Raw genomic sequence first — 18,668 nt, forward strand, 5'->3', positions numbered from 1 at the left:
TCACCCTAACTCTCCTAAACTCTTTCCTTGACTGAAAATTGAATGCCTTTATTCTCAAATCGCATCTCCTTAAATAGGAGATTACAAGAGGTGGGAAGGACTCCCTGTAGAATTCAACTACTTACAGATAAAGATAAATCACACCTTAAGATCAATCAGACTCCTACTTCTAATAGATAAATCAAACTCTAGAAGATAAGGAAAACTACTAATGATAAGATAAGTTGAGAGCTGATAAGATAAGCTGCTGCCTTGTGGGCCCCTCCTCACTGCTGCCTGCCGACGGCTGTACGTCCTCCCCACGAACGCATCCACAACTACACCCCTCCTAAGCGACGAGCTTGTCCCCAAGCTCGAGATCTAGGTAGGCGTCTTGAAGAACAGTCCAGGGGATCCAGGTGGCCTCAGCTGATGGTAGGTCATCCCATTCCACTAGGACTTCGAGAGTACCTCGATTGACGCAGGATCGAACCAGAGCCCGAGGCTGGAGAAGGGGTCTGCCGTCCCTTAAGGGTGGTAGGGAAGGTACCTCATCAGGAGGAGTACCTATAAATGGCTTGAGCAAGGACACGTGGAAGGTATCATGGAGTTTGTTGTGCTCTGGTAGCTCAAGCTTATATGCAACTTTCCCGATTCGCCGTAACACCTTGAAGGGCCCGTAAAATTTGGGAGCCAATTTAGGGGGAGATCTGCCTTTGAGAGAGTGTTGCCGATAGGGTTGGAGCTTCAACCACACGAACTGTCCGGGCTCGAAAGTTAATTCTCTGTGGCATTGATCGTAGACATTCTCCATGCGTGTCTGAGCTTGCTGTAAGTAGAGAGCAACTTCGGCCAAGAGGGCATCGCGATCTTGTAGACTATGATCGATTTCTTCTAGCCGTGTCGAACCGGGTTCGTAGGACAATAGGCGGGGGGGTTCCCGACCATAGACGACCCGGAATGGAGTCATGCCAAGAGAAGAGTGATAGGCCGTGTTGTAGCAGTATTCGGCCCACGGAAGGCAATCCACCCAACGCCGTGGTTGGTCACCCACAAAACAGCGGAGGTACATCTCTATGGTACGGTTTACTACCTCTGCTTGCCCGTCTGTCTGTGGGTGGTAGGCGAAGGAAAAGGCTATGGTTGTACCCTGGAATCGAAATAGCTCCTTCCAGAAGGTGCTAGTAAAAACCGGGTCCCTGTCACTGACGATGGATACGGGTAGCCCATGAAAGCAGAAAATATGTGTGAAGAAGACGTGGGCAATCGAAACTGCGCTATACGGGTGGGATAAGGGAATGAAATGAGCATACTTGGAGAAACGATCCACCACCACGAATAAGACCGATTTTCCGCCGACCTTGGGTAGGCCCTCAATGAAGTCCATGGAGATATTAGCCCAAATCTGTGTTGGAAGTGAAAGAGGCTGGAGAAGGCCCACCGGCTGTAAGTTTTCCCATTTTTGTTGTTGACACATGGAGCAATTTTGGATGAAATCCCGAATCAAAGCCCGCATACCATGCCAATGGAAATCGGTGTGGATGCGGTGCAATGTCTTCTGAACACCTTCATGTGTGGAGTTATGAATGTTGGAGATGACGGAGGGAATTAATGGACAATCGGCTGGGAGATATACCCGTCCCTTGTATAGTACTAGCCCGTCGTGAATGGACCAGTTCGGGTTGGTTGCTCCGGACTGTATCTTTTGAACAAGGTCCCTCCACTCTAGTGATTGGGGCAACACGCTTCTAACGCTTTCCAATAGGGTGACACGGGGCCAAGAGATTGCACAAAGGTGTATAGCATCTTCGCCACGCCTGGACAGTGCACCCACGGCCCGATTTAAGGTCCATACCTTGTAGTCTACCCGGAAGTCAAACTCGAGCAGCTTACTCGCCCAGTGCTGTTGAGGTGGAGTGGTAAGCCGCTGCTCCAGTAGATACTTGAGACTGTAGTGGTTCGTCTTGATGACGAAGGGACTCCCCCACAAGTATGGCCTCCAGTGTTGTACGGCCTTGGCTAGTCCAATCAACTTGCGCTCATAGGCCGGTAGCTTTAGATGTCGGTCAGCTAATTTGCGGCTAACGAAGCTATGGGGTGCCCTTGCTATTGTAGTACTGCTCCAATGCCTATACTGGAAGCATCACATTCAACCGTAAATCCTTGGTCAAAGTTTGGTAACTACAGCACTGGGGTGGAGGAGAGTGCATCCCTTAAGTTTGCGAAGGCGGCATCCACTGCTTCATCCCACTGGAACGCGTTCTTCTTTAGCATCTTGGTTAATGGGGCAGCCAAGAGTCCGTAATTCTTTACAAACTTGCGATACAATCCGGTCAGTCCTAAGAACCCGCGGAGAGCCTTGGTGGACTAAGGTTTAGGCCACTCTTGAATTGCTTGGATTTTGGAGCCATCTACCGAGACACCTTGCCCGCTGATTACATGTCCCAGATAAAGGACCTGGCGCTCCCCGAAGGAACATTTGAGCCGCTTCAGGAAGAGTTTGTGTCGGCGCAGTAGTTCCAGAATAGTTCGTAGGTGACGAACGTGCTCAACCCATGATGTACTGTAAACCAGGATGTCGTCAAAAAATACTAGGACGAATCTGCGAAGGTGTGGTCGAAATACCTCGTTCATCAATGACTGAAATGTGGATGGAGCGTTGGTGAGGCCGAACGGCATGACTAGGAATTTGAAGTGGCCATGATGCGTCCAGAAGGCTGTTTTTTCCACATCCTCGAGGGCCATCCGGACCTGAAAGTACCCTGATCTGAGATCAAGCTTTGAGAAGTACTAAGACCCGTGGAGTTCATCCAGCAGTTCGTCTACCACGGGAATCGGAAATTTGTCCTTGACGGTTCTGTTGTTGAGTTCTCTATAATCCACATAAAACCTCCAGGTGCTGTCTTGCTTCGGTACCAATAAAACCGGCGAAGAGAAGGGGGAGCGGCTGGGGCGGATGATTCCTTGTTTCAACATTTCTACACAATGTTTCTCTATCTCATCTTTTTGCAAATGCGGGTAGCGGTATGGCCGGACGACGACGGGTTCTGATCCTGGTATTAAAGGAATCCGATGTTCACACGATCGGGCAGGTGGGAGTCCCTTGGGTTCTTGAAACACGTCCAGGAAGTCGATGAGAAGTCTCCATCTCTGCGGTGTGCATGGCTTCGCCATGGAGAGTATGCACCTGCGGTCTTTTTTCCTTTACCCTGGTTCTCTGCAAAGTGACTTGTTTTCCATTTAGGTGGAATGACATGGTTAGGGCACTGAAGTCCCATAGGATAGGGCCTAGAGTGTTGAGCCACTTAACTCCAAGCACTATATCAAACTCGTCTAGGGGCAGTACAAATAAATCAGTGGAGAAGGGTTCGGATTCGACCTGTATTTGAATGTTCCGACAGATTCCAGGGCTGTGAACTCTCTCCCGATTTGCGACGGCTACCTGAAGTTGTGGTCTGCTTTCCACCGGTAGTTTCGGTTGAAATGTCGCTTGCTTGCTGACAAAATTGTGCGTGCTTCCCGAGTCCACCAGAATACATACTGGTTTTCCTACCACCTGTGCCCGCAGCTGCATGGTTTGAGAGTTTTGTAACCCAGTGATGGCGTGGAGGGAGATCTCGGGTTCTAGTGTTGTGGGTTCCTCCTCGTCTTCCTCCAGTTCGTCTACCAGGAGGTAGAATAGCCGCTTGCATCGGTGCCCGGTTGAGTAAAGCTCGTCGCAGTTGAAGTATTGCCCTCTTGCCCGGCGCTCCACCATCTCAGCTCTAGATAAGTGTTTGATGAGAGGTGCTGTCATGCTGCTTCCTATGTTGGGTGCCGATCTGGAAGTGCTACTTGTGTGAAGCCTTTGTTCCTTGTTGGCTGCCAAAGAAGACCCTCCTCCAGTTGTTTTCGGGTTTGTCCATGAAGTCGTTGAATGCCCCATGCTGAAAGACCCTCGGCTGATCTGTAGCTTGCGCTCGAAAGCGCAAGCTAGTTTCATGGCGGTGACCAGGTTGGGAGGGCTCTGCATTTCTACATCGACTCTCAGGGGCTCGACTAATCCAGTGGTGAACATATTCACCTGTTGATCTGGGCGCACTGAGGCGGCTCTGGCGAGAAGGGTCTGAAATTGCCGTTGGTACTCGGCTACGGTCCCAGTCTGCTTGAGGTTAATTAACTCCCCCAATGGGTTTCTTGTCAATGGGGGCCCGAACCGGAGGAGGCAGTAGGACTTGAACTGGTCCCAGTTGAGTCCTGGTTCCTCCTGCTCTACCCGATAGAACCAGAGCTATGCTTCTTCTGTCAGATGAAACGCGGCCAGACTGACCTTATCCCTCTCCTCCGTGCGCTGATTGCGAAAGAATTGCTCGCAGCGATACAACCATCCCAGTGGGTCGCCGTTGCCGTTGTATGAGGGAAACTCCAACCGACTATACTTGGGTATGACCGCTGTTGTTGGGGTGGTGATCTGTCGTTCGTCGGATGCCTCCGCCAAATCTGGTCGGCGGCTATTGGTGGTGGTCGCCCCTTCAGGGCTCCTCTCCCTGGTGGAGAAATACAACTCCAGTAGGCGACGAAGCTCTCGGACATCTTCCTTGACTTCTCTCACTTCTGCGTGGTTCTCCACGAGTCGGTGTTCCAATTCGTTGACCCTAGATGATAGCTGCTCCATATCGCCCATGACGTTTGGCTCTGATACCAAAATGTTATGGGCCCGGGCGTAGGATCTCGTCACGGGTCGGTCCACGAAGAGAACCTTTAGCTTCCCCTTACCCCCCCCCCCCATTCCTTTGCGTGCAGACCCAATCGTGGCGACCTAAGGGTGATTTGTTCAAGAGATCACCCTAACTCTCCTAAACTCTTTCCTTGACTGAAAACTGAATGCCTTTATTCTCAATTCGCACCTCCTTAAATAGGAGATTACAAGAGGTGGGAAGGACTCCTTGTAGAATTCGACTACTTACAGATAAAGATAAATCACACTTTAAGATAATCAGACTCCTACTTCTAATAGATAAATCAAAATCTAGAAGATAAGGAAAACTACTAAGGATAAGATAAGATAAGCTGAGAGCTGATAAGATAAGCTGCCGCCTTGTGGGCCCCTCCTCACTGCTGCTGCCGACGGCTGTACGTCCTCCCCACGAACACATCCACAACACTCCATCATGTCAGTTTACCGTAATCATAAATTCTCACTCTATGACATTGATAAAAAAAATAAATAAATTCTCACTCTACGGCAGCCAAAGAATTCACATCAACCCCACCTCTCAAACACAAAAGATCCAAACCAAGCTAAGCTAAGCAAAGCTTCTTTGTCTTCTTGGAGTTCTTGATCAGCTGGAACAGATCAGGATTATAGGATCAAGCACATGAGCCTTTAGGATACACATGATCTTACCCCCAGTTGAGGTATTGAGGATCATGATCTCACAAAAAAGCTGATGAGGAGGCACCATTACCTTGAATGCACGCACACATACATGGTGACAATGTTGGTGGAGCCATTGTTGTATGCCAGCAAAAATGAGGATTGAGGAGATCCAATCCCCTTACTGTTGCATACAATCCATGGTTACAATGTGTTGTGGACTTGCAGCTGTCTTTCTCAGTTACAAGCTGCACCAATTGTATATTTGTGCAGCTTCCCCTTACTGCTGTGACTTTGTCACTTTATCTTCCCCATACCCGTTTCAACTTATACACCCTTACCATGTGGTTAGAAAGTCCTTATTTGAAGGCCCTTTTTATATTGAGATTTATGGATGTAAAGCTACAAGGAAACTGCACAAATATACAATTGGTTACGGTATAATATGAACAAGGGGATAGAAGATTTAGCTTCTCTAGAGGAAAAATCAAATATAAATCTTAAAAGCAATCAAAAAACTAGGTCAACAATAATCATATTACCTTATGGTGTGGAATGTAGTGATGCCAAGCATACCGTGCCTCTCCAGATAACAGAAGCATTGACCGAGGGGGAAGAAAAATGATTCTTCTAGTGAAATTTGAACAGTGGTCATTATCTTCCTCTGTCACATCATTACTGGTGGTCAGTGGAGGAAGCCATGTTCCTTGTGAATATCTCCTGAATTCCATAATGCAAGGCCCTGCTAATGAAAGGCTGAAAATTAATCCCTCAAATGCTGAATGAGTGTCTATATGTGGGGACAAGCCCACCCCATGTGGGTATTCATTGACCTGTAACAAATCTAATAGATGCCTTCAGAGCCTTTAAAATATCAAGAACAGAAAACCAAACAGAAACAGTATAAAACATTAATTATCAATTGGTACAAACTAAGTTGATAGATTGAAGATCATAGAACATCAAAGGGTACAAATTTTGATGGTAGCAGCATAGGCAACCCAGGGCCTTCTGGAATTGGAGGTGTGATAAGGGATGGAACAGGGAACGTGTTAGCCATGTACTCTGGGCCGATTGGGGTGGGAGATTCATTGAGGGCTGAGATTCTTGGAGCTATTGAAGGAATTCAAAGGGTCAAGGAAATGAAGATCAAAAAGGTGGTTATAGAAGGTGATTCTGCAATGGTGGTGAAATGGCTAACAGAGGACAGTGCTATGATGTGGAAATACAGCAATGAAAAGAGGAAATATAAATGGTTAACCAGGGACATGGAAACTCAATGTAATTGGATAAAGAGAAGTGCAAATGCAATGGCTGATGGTCTAGCTAGGCAATGGGTAAATAGAGACACATTATTCTGGGCTGTTTTGTAATCACTACAAGATCAGAAAATTCTTGGGTAACTGGAGTTAAGACCTTTTAGCTCCACCCCGTTGTAATCTTGTTTTTATCATTAATAAAATTTCACTGTTACTAATAAAAAAAAAAGATCATAGAACATGAAGGCCAAATTAATTAAGAAAATGCACAAACATAAAGCATATCCAGCTAAGTACTTAAGGCCAAGAATCAGTTCCAAAATCCTCAACAAGATTTTTGAACACTTGTCCAACTTCTTGAAAATCTATGCAAGTTCAGCTTTTAAATCTAGCGTCTTTTTTTCTACCCCAACTTCATTTACAACTGTAACGGAAGGATAGAGACTATCCACTTTATTGCTTTGTACAAAAAACATATGGAGCATTTACGATGGTTGTGTGCCAAGCACCCCAATTAATCCAAGATAGCCACTGCTACCATGCCCCATCAAACCATTTAATTTTGTAGAAGCTATAGAGTTTGAGTCCCTAGTGATGTGCTAAAAGGCATGGGAGATTTATGCTCAGAGGTGCACCTTCAGGTGAGGCACCCTCAAAACACCCTGAGGTGCATGCTGAGGTGCTGATGCCCCTGATGTGTATGCCTTAAGTGCATGGGGCATACACCTCAAACACCTTTTGCATGATTCGTACTAAAGATGTATGCCTCATGCAAAAAGAAAGAAAGAAAAGGAAAGAAAGGAAAGGAAAGGATAGGAAAAGGAAAGGAAAAAAGAAAAAAAGAAAAGAAAGATGAGATCTTTCGGCTAGTGTTATGCATCCTCATTCTTCTTAATACAAAACATCTTTCATCAAAAAAGAAACAAGAAAAATAAGATGAGATCCTCCTTCTTCCTCCTCTTCGCGAGGCTTATGCCTCTTGCATTCTAAACTATGCCACACACCCCCAAGTAGTGGAATGGCTCACAAGTCACATCATGCCTCCATGTTTTAAAGCACTGATCCCTACTCCCTATTAGTTACCTCCAGAACAACCAGTCCCAATCCACCCCCTGTTGGCCGAGCCATCTGTCTAACTATTTCTTAATCTTTGCGTCCTTAAAAAGTATGCCCTCAATTCACTTGCCAGATATCTTCCATTAAAATGTATCTATATTACCATGGACCTGAGTTATTGTTTCTTAACCAGCCCACAACCTTGGAGTCTCCTTCCAGCTAACTCTTTACTGGTTGGTGGAAGGATAGAGTTATCAATAGAGAAGAATGATAACATGAATAAACAGAATGATTAGAGTCCAATAAGGTAGAAACTTCCACCAACTTCTTTACTGGTTAGAAGTTAAACTGAAGGAGAGGGAAACTCAAACTAAATGACAAGAAAAAGCCCTTTGTGTCCTCTCACCATATGTGGAAAGAACATTAGGTTAAATTTTGCTCGAATGGAACCACAGTCCAACCATTATTCATTACCAACTTTGTGATGTGAGGGGATAGATCTTAAAAGTGTTTTCTCAATGGAAGTGTGCGTGAAAGAATATAGAAAGACATGGTTCTTGCATCAACGCAGTACAAGAATAAGATCTTTTTCTGCTATATATGCATCATACAAGCAAAATGATGTTCTTTTCATGAGTTTCCCTGAGAAGCCAATTGACATTGTGATCCCACAAGATTTTTCAAATTACAACTTGTCTAAATAAGAAACTTGAATGGTCATTCCTTACAAAGTACTATCATTAAGTTGATTCCTTGGTCATAGATCAATTATCCCTTGGAAGAATTTGTTGCATCACCACTCCTCATGTAGGAGGTAAAAAAGACAAAGCTATGTCAATGCCAGGTCTCTTGCAGGGAAGAGTGCTACGGGCTGAGATTTCCATACGCTGTGTTGCAAAGTGGCTCCCCTGCAGTTATACAGTTATACCCATAAAAAACTACACCGTGAACTCTTATCCCTATTGTTTTTTTTTTTAATTTTCTTTTTTATCAATAACTGTAACTTTCATTAGATAAAGATGCAATAAATAGAATACAAATACAATTGGAGATAAAACATCTTATCTCCAATATCGAAAAGCTTTACATTAGAGCCCAAAACAATTGATTCCTCCAATCACTTGCTTTGCCACATGATCAGCCATGATAATTAACCATCCTTTGGGCCCATTGAAATCTCACATCCATACCCCTAGTCAACCACTTGGTCTTCTTTAGTTCATTTTGGTACATCAATATGCCATTACCTTTATTTTGTAACCACCTGACTACCAATTGAGAATCATCTTCTACAATCAGTTAGTGCACACCTAATTCCTTTGCTTTGGTTACCCCTTCCACAACTGCCATTACTTCAGCCCTCAAAAAATCCCTAATGCCAATTGTACCCAAGAAAAGTACCCCCTCCAATCACTTGCTTTGCCACATGATCAGCCATTATAATTAACCATCCTTTGGGCCCATTGAAATCTCACATCCATACCCCTAGTCAACCACTTGGTCTTCTTTAGTTCATTTTGGTACATCAATATGCCATTCCCTTTATTTTGTAACCACCTGACTACCAATTGAGAATCATCTTCTACAATCAGTTAGTGCACACCTAATTCCTTTGCTTTGGTTACCCCTTCCACAACTGCCATTACTTCAGCCCTCAAAAAATCCCTAATGCCAATTGTACCCAAGAAAAGTACCACCACATGACCTATCTGGTGGACACTGGGGGTGAAACTTTGCAAGTTCGCTCATACCCAATGGGTTGGGGAGATTCTAGTATATTGGAGTGACTACCCCTATTACAAGGGCTCAAAATGGCAAGATCTCGTAGCTATGGAAGCCTAGAAATTGAAGGAGATTCTATGTTGAGGAAGATGTTAAGAGAGGCAAGATCCCAGATCTAATTGTTCCAATGGATTAGAAGATAAATGAAATAGCTAATTGTCTAGCTAGAAATGGGGTTCAAAGGGAAGTACTGTATTCGGGTTCAACACCCCTCAAAGGGTGTGAGGGGCAACAATTACACAGTCCAGGGATATGCACGTCTATTTTATTATGTACTTATACCTATACATTTTAACTTTCTTTTTTTGAAGTAATATCTTATGATTTTATTAAAAGAACCAAAGAATTGTTCAGCCAAACTGGCACCCCTACAACCAAGGCATTACAGCCTCCAACCCACGCTAATATCAACTTTTACATATCTGTTTTTTTTTTTTTGGAAAAAGTTATTTTACATGTCCATGTTATGATGTGTTATACATCATCATCATCTAAACCTTGGCCCAACTTATATTGGGCCGGCAATATGAATCTTTTTTTTTTTTTGAAGATAAATAAAAAAGAAAATTTTATTGCTGAAAATGAAAGATACATCTAACACAAGTGACCAGGAGTCACCCAACAGAACAACATAAAGAATACATCACAGGTGACCAGGGTTGGCTACATGAATCTTGTTTCACCATATGCTGTGTTACATAATTTCCCCAAAATAGTTACTGATAAAAAAAAAAATCCCCAAAATAGTTCTGATGTTTACCCCTTGCTTAGACAATGTATCAGCCAAAACATTGTTGATCTCCTTAACTGTTTGAATGCTACATAGTCCCCTTCCCAATTCTTGAAGCTCCTTCATTGAGCTCCAGTGATGCCAAATGACTTGCCTTCTGTTGGTTAACCATCCCACAACCATTTCCAAGTCTCTTTCCACCGCTAGTTTACTGAAGATTTTCTGCCTTCTATTCTTACCCCTGCAACACTGCTTTTAATTCTACTATGGTTGAGTCCACAAGTCCAAATGGACCTGAAAAGAACCGTAGGATCATGCCACTACAGTCCCTAAAGGCTCCCCCAATACCAGATGACCCAGATTGCCCCAGATACTTCCATCAAAATTCAGCTTGACCCTGTTAGGTGCAGTGGTCCCCATTGTGCTGAACTGCTATTCCTTTGCAAGGATGAGTTGGCTATCTAATTCAATCTTCTATTTAGGTCTTCTACCAAGAAACACTGCAAGTGCTGAGTGTTTTTATGCCATTAACTGTCCTGAGGACTAAACTTTCTATCACATCACATCTCTTTGGGCCCTTTTGATCTCCTTGAAAATTCTTTTGTTCCTTTGTTCCCAAAAGTCCATAGGATGGATGCCTTTACATCTCCATGCATAGTATTCTTCCTATACATTTTAACTTTCCAGTTTTAATTTTAAATAAACAAAACTCTCAAGTTCCCATTCAAAAAAAAATTGTCCTACACTATTTCATTAATCTAGTGGCCTGAGTATGACTTCTGTCAAAATAGTATTTAGGATAATCATTGTATATAGTCATGTAGCTCACATGAGCAGAAAGGACCACTACAATTGTTGTAATCAAATACAATTCAATTGATCAAAATTCAGGGTTCTCAAAATGGAAAGGACTTTTTTATTAGTTTATGGACATAAGGAATTAGAAGTACAACCACCCTATGAAGCATTGAAGCTCACTAACTTTAGAACAATTGCTAAAAGAGTAAGAAACATATGCAGGTTTCCAATCACCTAGTTTGCAAACTCTTTATCATTCCATGCAAACACCCAACTCATTAATCTGTATCCTAGTGAGAAAGAAAGAAAAAGAAACCAATCTCTTCATACAGACGGAAAAACTGATTGGTAATGAAAAATCATTTGTCACATAACATGATGAAAAGAAGAACTATTCTGCGTACCGTTAATTGATCCAGAGTATCATATCCAGCAGCAACAAAGTTGGGGAATGAGGAGATCTTTTCAAGTATGGGAAGAACAAATGATGGGAGTTCACCTAGGTACTGCTTTGTATCAACATTCCTTGTCTGTAAAAAGAGTAAAAAAGGCTTAGTGTCTTGGAAGATGGAGCTTTGAGAAAAACATTTGTTATCAAACACTGGCTATGTTTGGTTTGAAGGAAAAAGTAGGGAAAGGAAAGGAAGGGAAACCTTTACAAATCTTGTATAGGTTTCCCTGCATTTCTCTTCCTTTCCTTACTCTTTCCTTCAAACCAAACATAGCGTAAAAGAAAAATCTTGTCTTACAGTGAAAAATAACTAAACAATCAAGATTATAAACATAATATCTAGGATACCTGATTGAGAAAAGGTACAATTTATTACTGTGCCTTCTGATGGATTGGCAAATTTCTAATAGCATTGTTGAATTCATATCCTTACCATATTAAATATGAAAATTCATAACAATTGATAGAAAAATAGTTGCCCCAAACTACACGATGATAAGAGAAACTATTAAAAGCATGGTTGAAAATAGGAAAAGTTGCTGCAGTAAATTTAAAATCTTCAAGTAGATACTTACTTCATACAGAAACTCATAGCCATAATGCTGAACCCTTCTTTTTGCAAGACGTTTCCAAGGCCTGTTATCAACAGCGGCAAGGAGTTTCTGTAGAAAACAAAAACTAATGTGAATGACACAAGTGTGAGAAAGCATTTAGAAAATCATGCTTCGCAAAAGAACTGCAACAGAAAGATGCAAAAAAATGGAGGCAAACAAGTATCAAGAGATTCCCTAACCTCCTCTTCTTTACTGGTGATAAAGTCATGAACCAAGTAAATGCCTGGAATCTTCAAATCTGAAGCCACCATATATACTGGAACTGAATCATTTACTTGAACCTAAGGAGACATGAATATATTCATGAACAATGAACAATGAACAGACAATAAAGATAAAGCATAAATATTGTTTTACAAACATCAGCACAAATCTTACAGATTTATTTTCGAGTCTTTTTTATCATATATTACAGTCTACAAATGCAATATTTGTAAAATATGGCACTAACGAAGCAACATAGATGCATCAAATAGCCCCCATGTGGGAAAGATCCTAAAACTATGCCAAATCAGCTTGGTTAGGGGACATAACCATCCAGTCTCTAGAGCTATAGCATCATTTCGATGATAGGAATAATGCATGTGGCAATAAGTTAACAAATTAAGCCCACAAATCAGATTTTTAAAATCTTCCTGATCCAACCTGGTAATTTCCTGGAAGAATTCATGAAATGATGTACACTCTATTGCACATGTTCAATGTATACATTAGTCTATTAACAATAGGAAACATATAAATAGCTTGGATTAATGAATTTACTCGTGCAAAATGCAAACTTGAAATGAATTTCAATGAAGGTAAAGCAAATAGAAGCTACAAAGATCCTGAGATTTTAAGTCTATTATTAAAACCTGAGAAGCTGGTCGGAGTATCGAGTAACGTATATGCAGAACACGGCCTCCAAGATCTTTGCAAGGATGTCCACTTAATGCCTTCAATGCTGCTTGGGCAGAGCTCTCTTCAAGGTAGGAAACAATGACACGGGTACCAGATTCATCGGCTGGATAGACCCCTCCCACATTGCCAAATGTGCTGAACACTGATTCAATCTTGGCAAAAGATAAACCAACAGCAGGCCCACAGTTAGCTACGTACAGGTTGGGACTGGATTCACCATCTGATCCCTTGGGGCGGGTAAATCTTGATGTGACCATATCCAGCAAATTCCCACCTTAGAAAAAAAAAATGGAACTTGAAATTGCTTATAAAGAATTAAAATTACAAAACACTTGAATGATAAATCAAATAAATATCAGGTTACAAATTAATATTACAAAAACAAACAAAATTGCAAGGAAACCAAAAGACAAAAATCTAGAATACTATTCCATTAGTTTCAGAATATATTACGATTAGGCTATGTTTGGTTTGAAGGAAAAGGCAGGGAAAGGAAAGGAAGGGAAACATGTACAAACCTTGTATAGGTTTTCCTGCATTTCCCTTCCTTTTCCTACCTTTTCCTTCAAACCAAACACAACCTTAATCAAAGTAACCATGAACTTAAGCATTTGTTTCCTTTTCTTTCGAGAGGAAATACAAATATGGAGCTGATATCGTACAGAAATTCCTGTTTTTCTAAACCAAGATGTGATGGTCATAAGCGTACTTCGTCTAACAACATTAAAACTTTTAGATAAACCAAATTCCACCAACAACATTAGTTTTTAAGATTAGTCGTAGACTTTTTTTCTCTTTCTTTCAGTGCTAATGGTTGTATATGGAATTGACGATCAAAATTGAGGACCAAGCATATACCGTCATAGATAGTTTAAATTTCTATTAAATACGGAGAAAAAATGCGATTTGAATTAGGGTTTTGATCAATTGAGCTTTAGAATTAATCTCAAGGCTCCAGTCCAGAAGGAATAAAGATAAACATGCTTCCTTTTTAACCATGAGGAGAGACTCAGAGAGAGAGAGAGAGATCTTACGAGGGCAGCAGTTGTGTATATACGAACGAAGAAGACGGCAACGGCAGCAAGAGTCGGAATTCAAAAATAAGAAGGGGCCTAAGCAGAAACCGAACCGACTGAATTTTAACTCGACAGTCGACATTAATAGATGCAACCCGACCCGACACAGAGAAGCATTGAACCAGTATGCATATGGGTCCAGATGAGGATGCCACGTGTTGAATCATCGTTAATGATGGGATCGACAATTAGGTATATATTTAACATCGATGTCTTTTTTTTTTTTTTAAACATTGCTACTAGATAATACATTTTTTGGAGCAACAACAAATTTTTTTCTATTTGTTACCAATGCTCCTTGTGTCACATCATTATTCTATTGGCAGCAATAAATTGCAACTCTAGAAAACACCAAATTTAACGTTGCTCCAAGCCATGCCTTCCAGATTTTCAAGGTATGGCTTGGAGCACCATATTTTATAGAAAACAATTTCAAACAAATGCTCATTTTCTGGAGCATTGCTTTTTCTGACATCGCACTGATGTGGCACTGTATTTTAGAGCAACAGCAACAATGCCAAACAGATGTTAGATGGGTCCCAGCTGATAAACATCATAATAAAAACATAAGGCTTATTTTGGAAGGAGTACAGATACAAATATGTAAAATGCAAATACATACAAAATAATGCAAAATACATGGCTTTGCGCTCTACATATTTGTGTTTGTACTCATTCCAAAATGAGGAAAGAGTACAAATACAAATATTTAGAATGCAAAACTTTATAATTTGTATTATTTTGTATGCATTTGCACTGTGCATATTTGTATTTGTACTCCTTTCAAACTCAGCCTTAGACTCCATTTGGAAGGAATACAAATACAAATATGTAGAGTGCAAAACTTTGTATTTTGTACTATTTAGTATATATTTGTATTTATACTCCTTCCAAATTGAACCTTAAGCTCAGCTTGAAAGGAGTATAAATACAAATTTGTAGAGTACAAAGCCTTACACTTTACATTATTTTGTATGTATTTGTATTGTACATATTTGTATTTGTACTCCTTCCAAACTGAGCCTTTAAGGTAAAACATAAGGGTAAATTGCAAATTAGCACAAGGACTAGTCTCATTTCATTGGAAACTTTAAAATGCAATTGTATCTGAATTCTTGAAAATTGACAACTTAGAACCCATAATTAGAATTTTGCCAGTATTTGTATATGATAGATTGGGATATGCTCCTTAGGGTGGTTCAGATTAAATGTCAAAGCGGTCAAACCGACCAAACCAGCCCGACCCAACCTGAGTTGGCCGGTTTTTCAAAACCACCGGTCGGTTTCGGTTTGTATGAGAAAATAAATGACAATTCGGTTCGATTTCGGTTTTCAGAACCGATCCTATATGTTTAAGTAATTATTAATTAGTCCCTACCCTATATGTTAAATGTTGATATATTTTATTTTTGTTTGTTTGAACTTAAAAAAAAAATTGGTTATTTATGATAAAAACTAAAAAGTAAAACCAATACAAAATATAATATAATGGTACAATATTTAATTCAGTTTTGTATAAATTTAAATAAATATTGACCAAAAAAAAGTTTTGCATAAAAACTAATCGATTTAAATATATATTTTGATTTTGCATAAAAACTAAAAAGAAATAAACTTAAATATAAATAGATATTTTAATTTAAAATATATATAAAAGCTGGTTAAATCGATAAACTAACACAAACCGACCCTTCATGTTTGGGTCAGTTTTACTTCAGGGTCACTCGGTTTTGATTTATTCAATAAGTAAACTGACTAGGTTGGGTCAGTTGAAGAAAATGATTCAAACATACCCAACCCGATCTGTGAACACCCCTACCCCAACCCAATCGGTGTAAGGTGCCATGTGTAAGGAGCAGATCCGGTCTCGTATATGATATACTTGCAATTTAAATTTTTATGAAAACATCCAAACTACCTTTTTTTTAATATTTTTGAAACCATTTTACTTTGGTTGCCATCCCAAGGGACAAAAATTACTTGTTTTCTCCAACAACATTAGCATCCCTTAGTATGGATTGAATAATTGAAAACAAGGATTACAATGACAGCATTCTAAATCCCTCTTTTCCGGCAATGATGTCATTTTCTCCAGCAACATTTATCCGTGTAGCTTCTTTGACAAAAAGCAATGGTTATTAGACAAAAAGGTTAGCATAAAGTAAACAATGGTGCCCAATTGCAATGAAAAGGGATTTAAATATGACTATTTTAGCTATTTCAAAATGATGATTCTCCTACCTATTCAAAACTCAAAGGGTATTTATGTCTTTTCATATGCCATTAACAATCTTGGAGTATAAAGTTCGGGTATTGAAGTGAGATTAACCCCAAAGTGTAAGTACTAATATGCAATTTACTCAATTATAGATGCTTTTAATGGTCTGATTACTATCTAAAATTGTTAAAATGCCCGGATTTGGGCCAGTCTTAAGCTTTGTGAAAATTCGTGGGGATAGTTTGGACTATGTAATTTTTTTTTAGTAAAATAAACTATGTAATTGATCTCATCTGCCTTTGCCTTTGATGAACCCATTGGAGGCCCATTAATTAGTTTTTTTTCTTTGAAACACTATACGGTACCAAGAGTTAAACTATCAATATTGGGTTGTGCTGCCCGTGGCCTGACTTTGGACCGGCCCGGCATGATCGCATGACAGCACGTGGATCATGCCAGGTCCAGCGGCACAATCATGTTGGCTATGCTGGGCCTGAGGTTTTAGGTCTGTGGGTCAGGCCGGCATGGCACGGCCTAGCACAGCCCATATATACTATTTATATTATATATATACATAATATAATATATTATATAAATTATAATTATATAATAATATAGTATATAATATATTAACAAAATAAACATTTATTTTCAATTTTATTATACTAATTTATTTAATTATTGTATATATAAGCAATTGTATACATCAAAATTCATTTAAAATTAAAATTTTAAGTTTTTTTCAATTTTTTAAATAAATAGCTTTGGCCCGGCCTAACCCAAGGCTTGACCCATGGACCAGCCCAACCCATGGCATGGCACGGGCCTGCTCGGGCTTGGGGCGTGGGCCGTACCGGGCCGACCCCCAAGTTTTCCCAAGGGAGGGTGGCACGGCTCAAGACAGCCACATGGCCCGTTTTACACCTCTACCCACACATGGGTATCAATCTGTATTTATATGGCACAAGGTTCAAAGTATCGGAAACACTATACGTATCGAAAAGGCAAATTTAAGAGATGTATCGGGATACGCATGGATACGGACAAAAAATTAAAATACACATGAAAATGCTATAAATACTCTTATAAATCATAAATAAACATCAATATCACTAAATATAAGACATAAATGAGCTATTTATGCATAAAAATAACACATTTTAGTGGGTTTTATGGAAAAAAACATATTATAATCAATAAACGGGAAGTTGGGAATATAAACATACTATCTAATTATGGACATAATAGATTAAGTAATTATTTTCATGTTTTATTCTAATTTTCTAAAAACTAAGTAATTATTTATTTTTATTCAAATAATTATTTTGCATGTTTTATTCTAAAAATTAAATTAAAATTAAGAAAAGTAAATACGTAACAAAAAACTGAATGGATTTATAGACATAAAAGATGAAATAATTATTTTTCATATTTTATTCTAAAAATTAAAAAAAAATAAATATCAATGTTTTAAAACACAGAGGCATTCCACTACCTAGAGGTGTGAAGCATAGCTCAAAATGCAAGAGGAATAAGCTTCCTTAAGAGGAGGAAGGGGGGATTTCATTTTTTTTCTTTATCTTTAATAAAAACTTTTATATTAAGAAAAATAAAAATGCATAATAGTTGTTAAAAGGGGGTCTTGTCAAAGTAGATGCGAGCTCGCCAAAGCGGAGCAAGACCCCCTTAACTAAAAAAAAAAAAAAATTAGGCTACATTGAAAGGGGGATGGGGGGTGAAGTCCCCTAGCCGAAGGGGTAGGGGGCAAACCACTTTCTTTCCCCTTATCTTTTCTAACATTGGCTGAAAATGTAAAAGGAATTTGAAAAAACATATTTATTTTCACTCCACTTTTCACAACCTTGAAAAATTTGTTGAATATTGCAAATTTATAGATGTTTTGGCAAATTTTTACAAGATTTGAGTCTTTAAAAAGGTTAAAAAGCTTTTTGAAGGGTTTGGGTAAACCCTCTTTCGAAGGGAGTTTTATTTGCGTTTTCGCCACAATAAAATCGTACTGTATCAATCGATACGCTCGGCCGATACACTATCAAAACGCACCGATACTCAACGATATGAGCATGATACAGCCTCGATACGACAAATAGATACGACACATTCAATTTAGTACCATGTATCGTGCTAAAAACTTGCTAGAACAATACGTATCGACCGATATGAACCGATACGTGATGAAATTTTGAACCTTGATATGGCAGATATTTATCTTTTTTGTTTATGTAACTGCATTGACACCAATACAATACACCCCACATCAAACATATTGATCAATATTTTAATCTTTACTACCATATTTTGCCATGGTGTTCTTTTGTTGGAATTGAAAACCATATTTAAGCTATGATCAACTTGGTCCTTGTATCTCACCAAGAGCACTGAACAACTTGAATTTTTTAATCAACACTCATCATTGTACACTAACCTTCTA

At 39.8% G+C, this 18,668-nt stretch overlaps 1 protein-coding gene across 5 annotated transcripts in view; it reads right to left on the reverse strand.

Annotated features, from left to right (window-relative positions):
* TRM9 (RNA-binding (RRM/RBD/RNP motifs) family protein) overlaps positions 1 to 14,285 on the reverse strand; it is a 43,811-nt gene extending 29,526 nt beyond the window's left edge. For 4 of the 5 annotated variants that reach the window (XR_016101831.1, XR_016101830.1, XR_016101843.1 and 1 more), the window contains exons 1-6: positions 13,960 to 14,107; positions 12,880 to 13,199; positions 12,205 to 12,306; positions 11,987 to 12,073; positions 11,365 to 11,490; positions 5,878 to 6,168 (exon numbers count right to left, since the gene is read on the reverse strand). Coding sequence is in view for 1 of the 5 variants with exons in the window: in XM_088953299.1 (XP_088809425.1) it covers positions 5,878 to 6,168; positions 11,365 to 11,490; positions 11,987 to 12,073; positions 12,205 to 12,306; positions 12,880 to 13,199; positions 13,960 to 14,083 (1,050 nt within the window). In the remaining 4 variants the exon portion in view is untranslated. Of the gene's footprint in view, positions 1 to 5,877; positions 6,169 to 11,364; positions 11,491 to 11,986; positions 12,074 to 12,204; positions 12,307 to 12,879; positions 13,200 to 13,959 lie in introns of all 5 variants that reach the window. The other variant, XM_088953299.1, reaches the window with a different exon arrangement.
* Positions 14,286 to 18,668: the final 4,383 nt, after the last annotated feature.

Source organism: Nelumbo lutea, chromosome 1 (assembly GCF_056320005.1).
Source record: "Nelumbo lutea isolate HS-2025 chromosome 1, American lotus-T2T, whole genome shotgun sequence".
NCBI lineage: Eukaryota > Viridiplantae > Streptophyta > Magnoliopsida > Proteales > Nelumbonaceae > Nelumbo > Nelumbo lutea.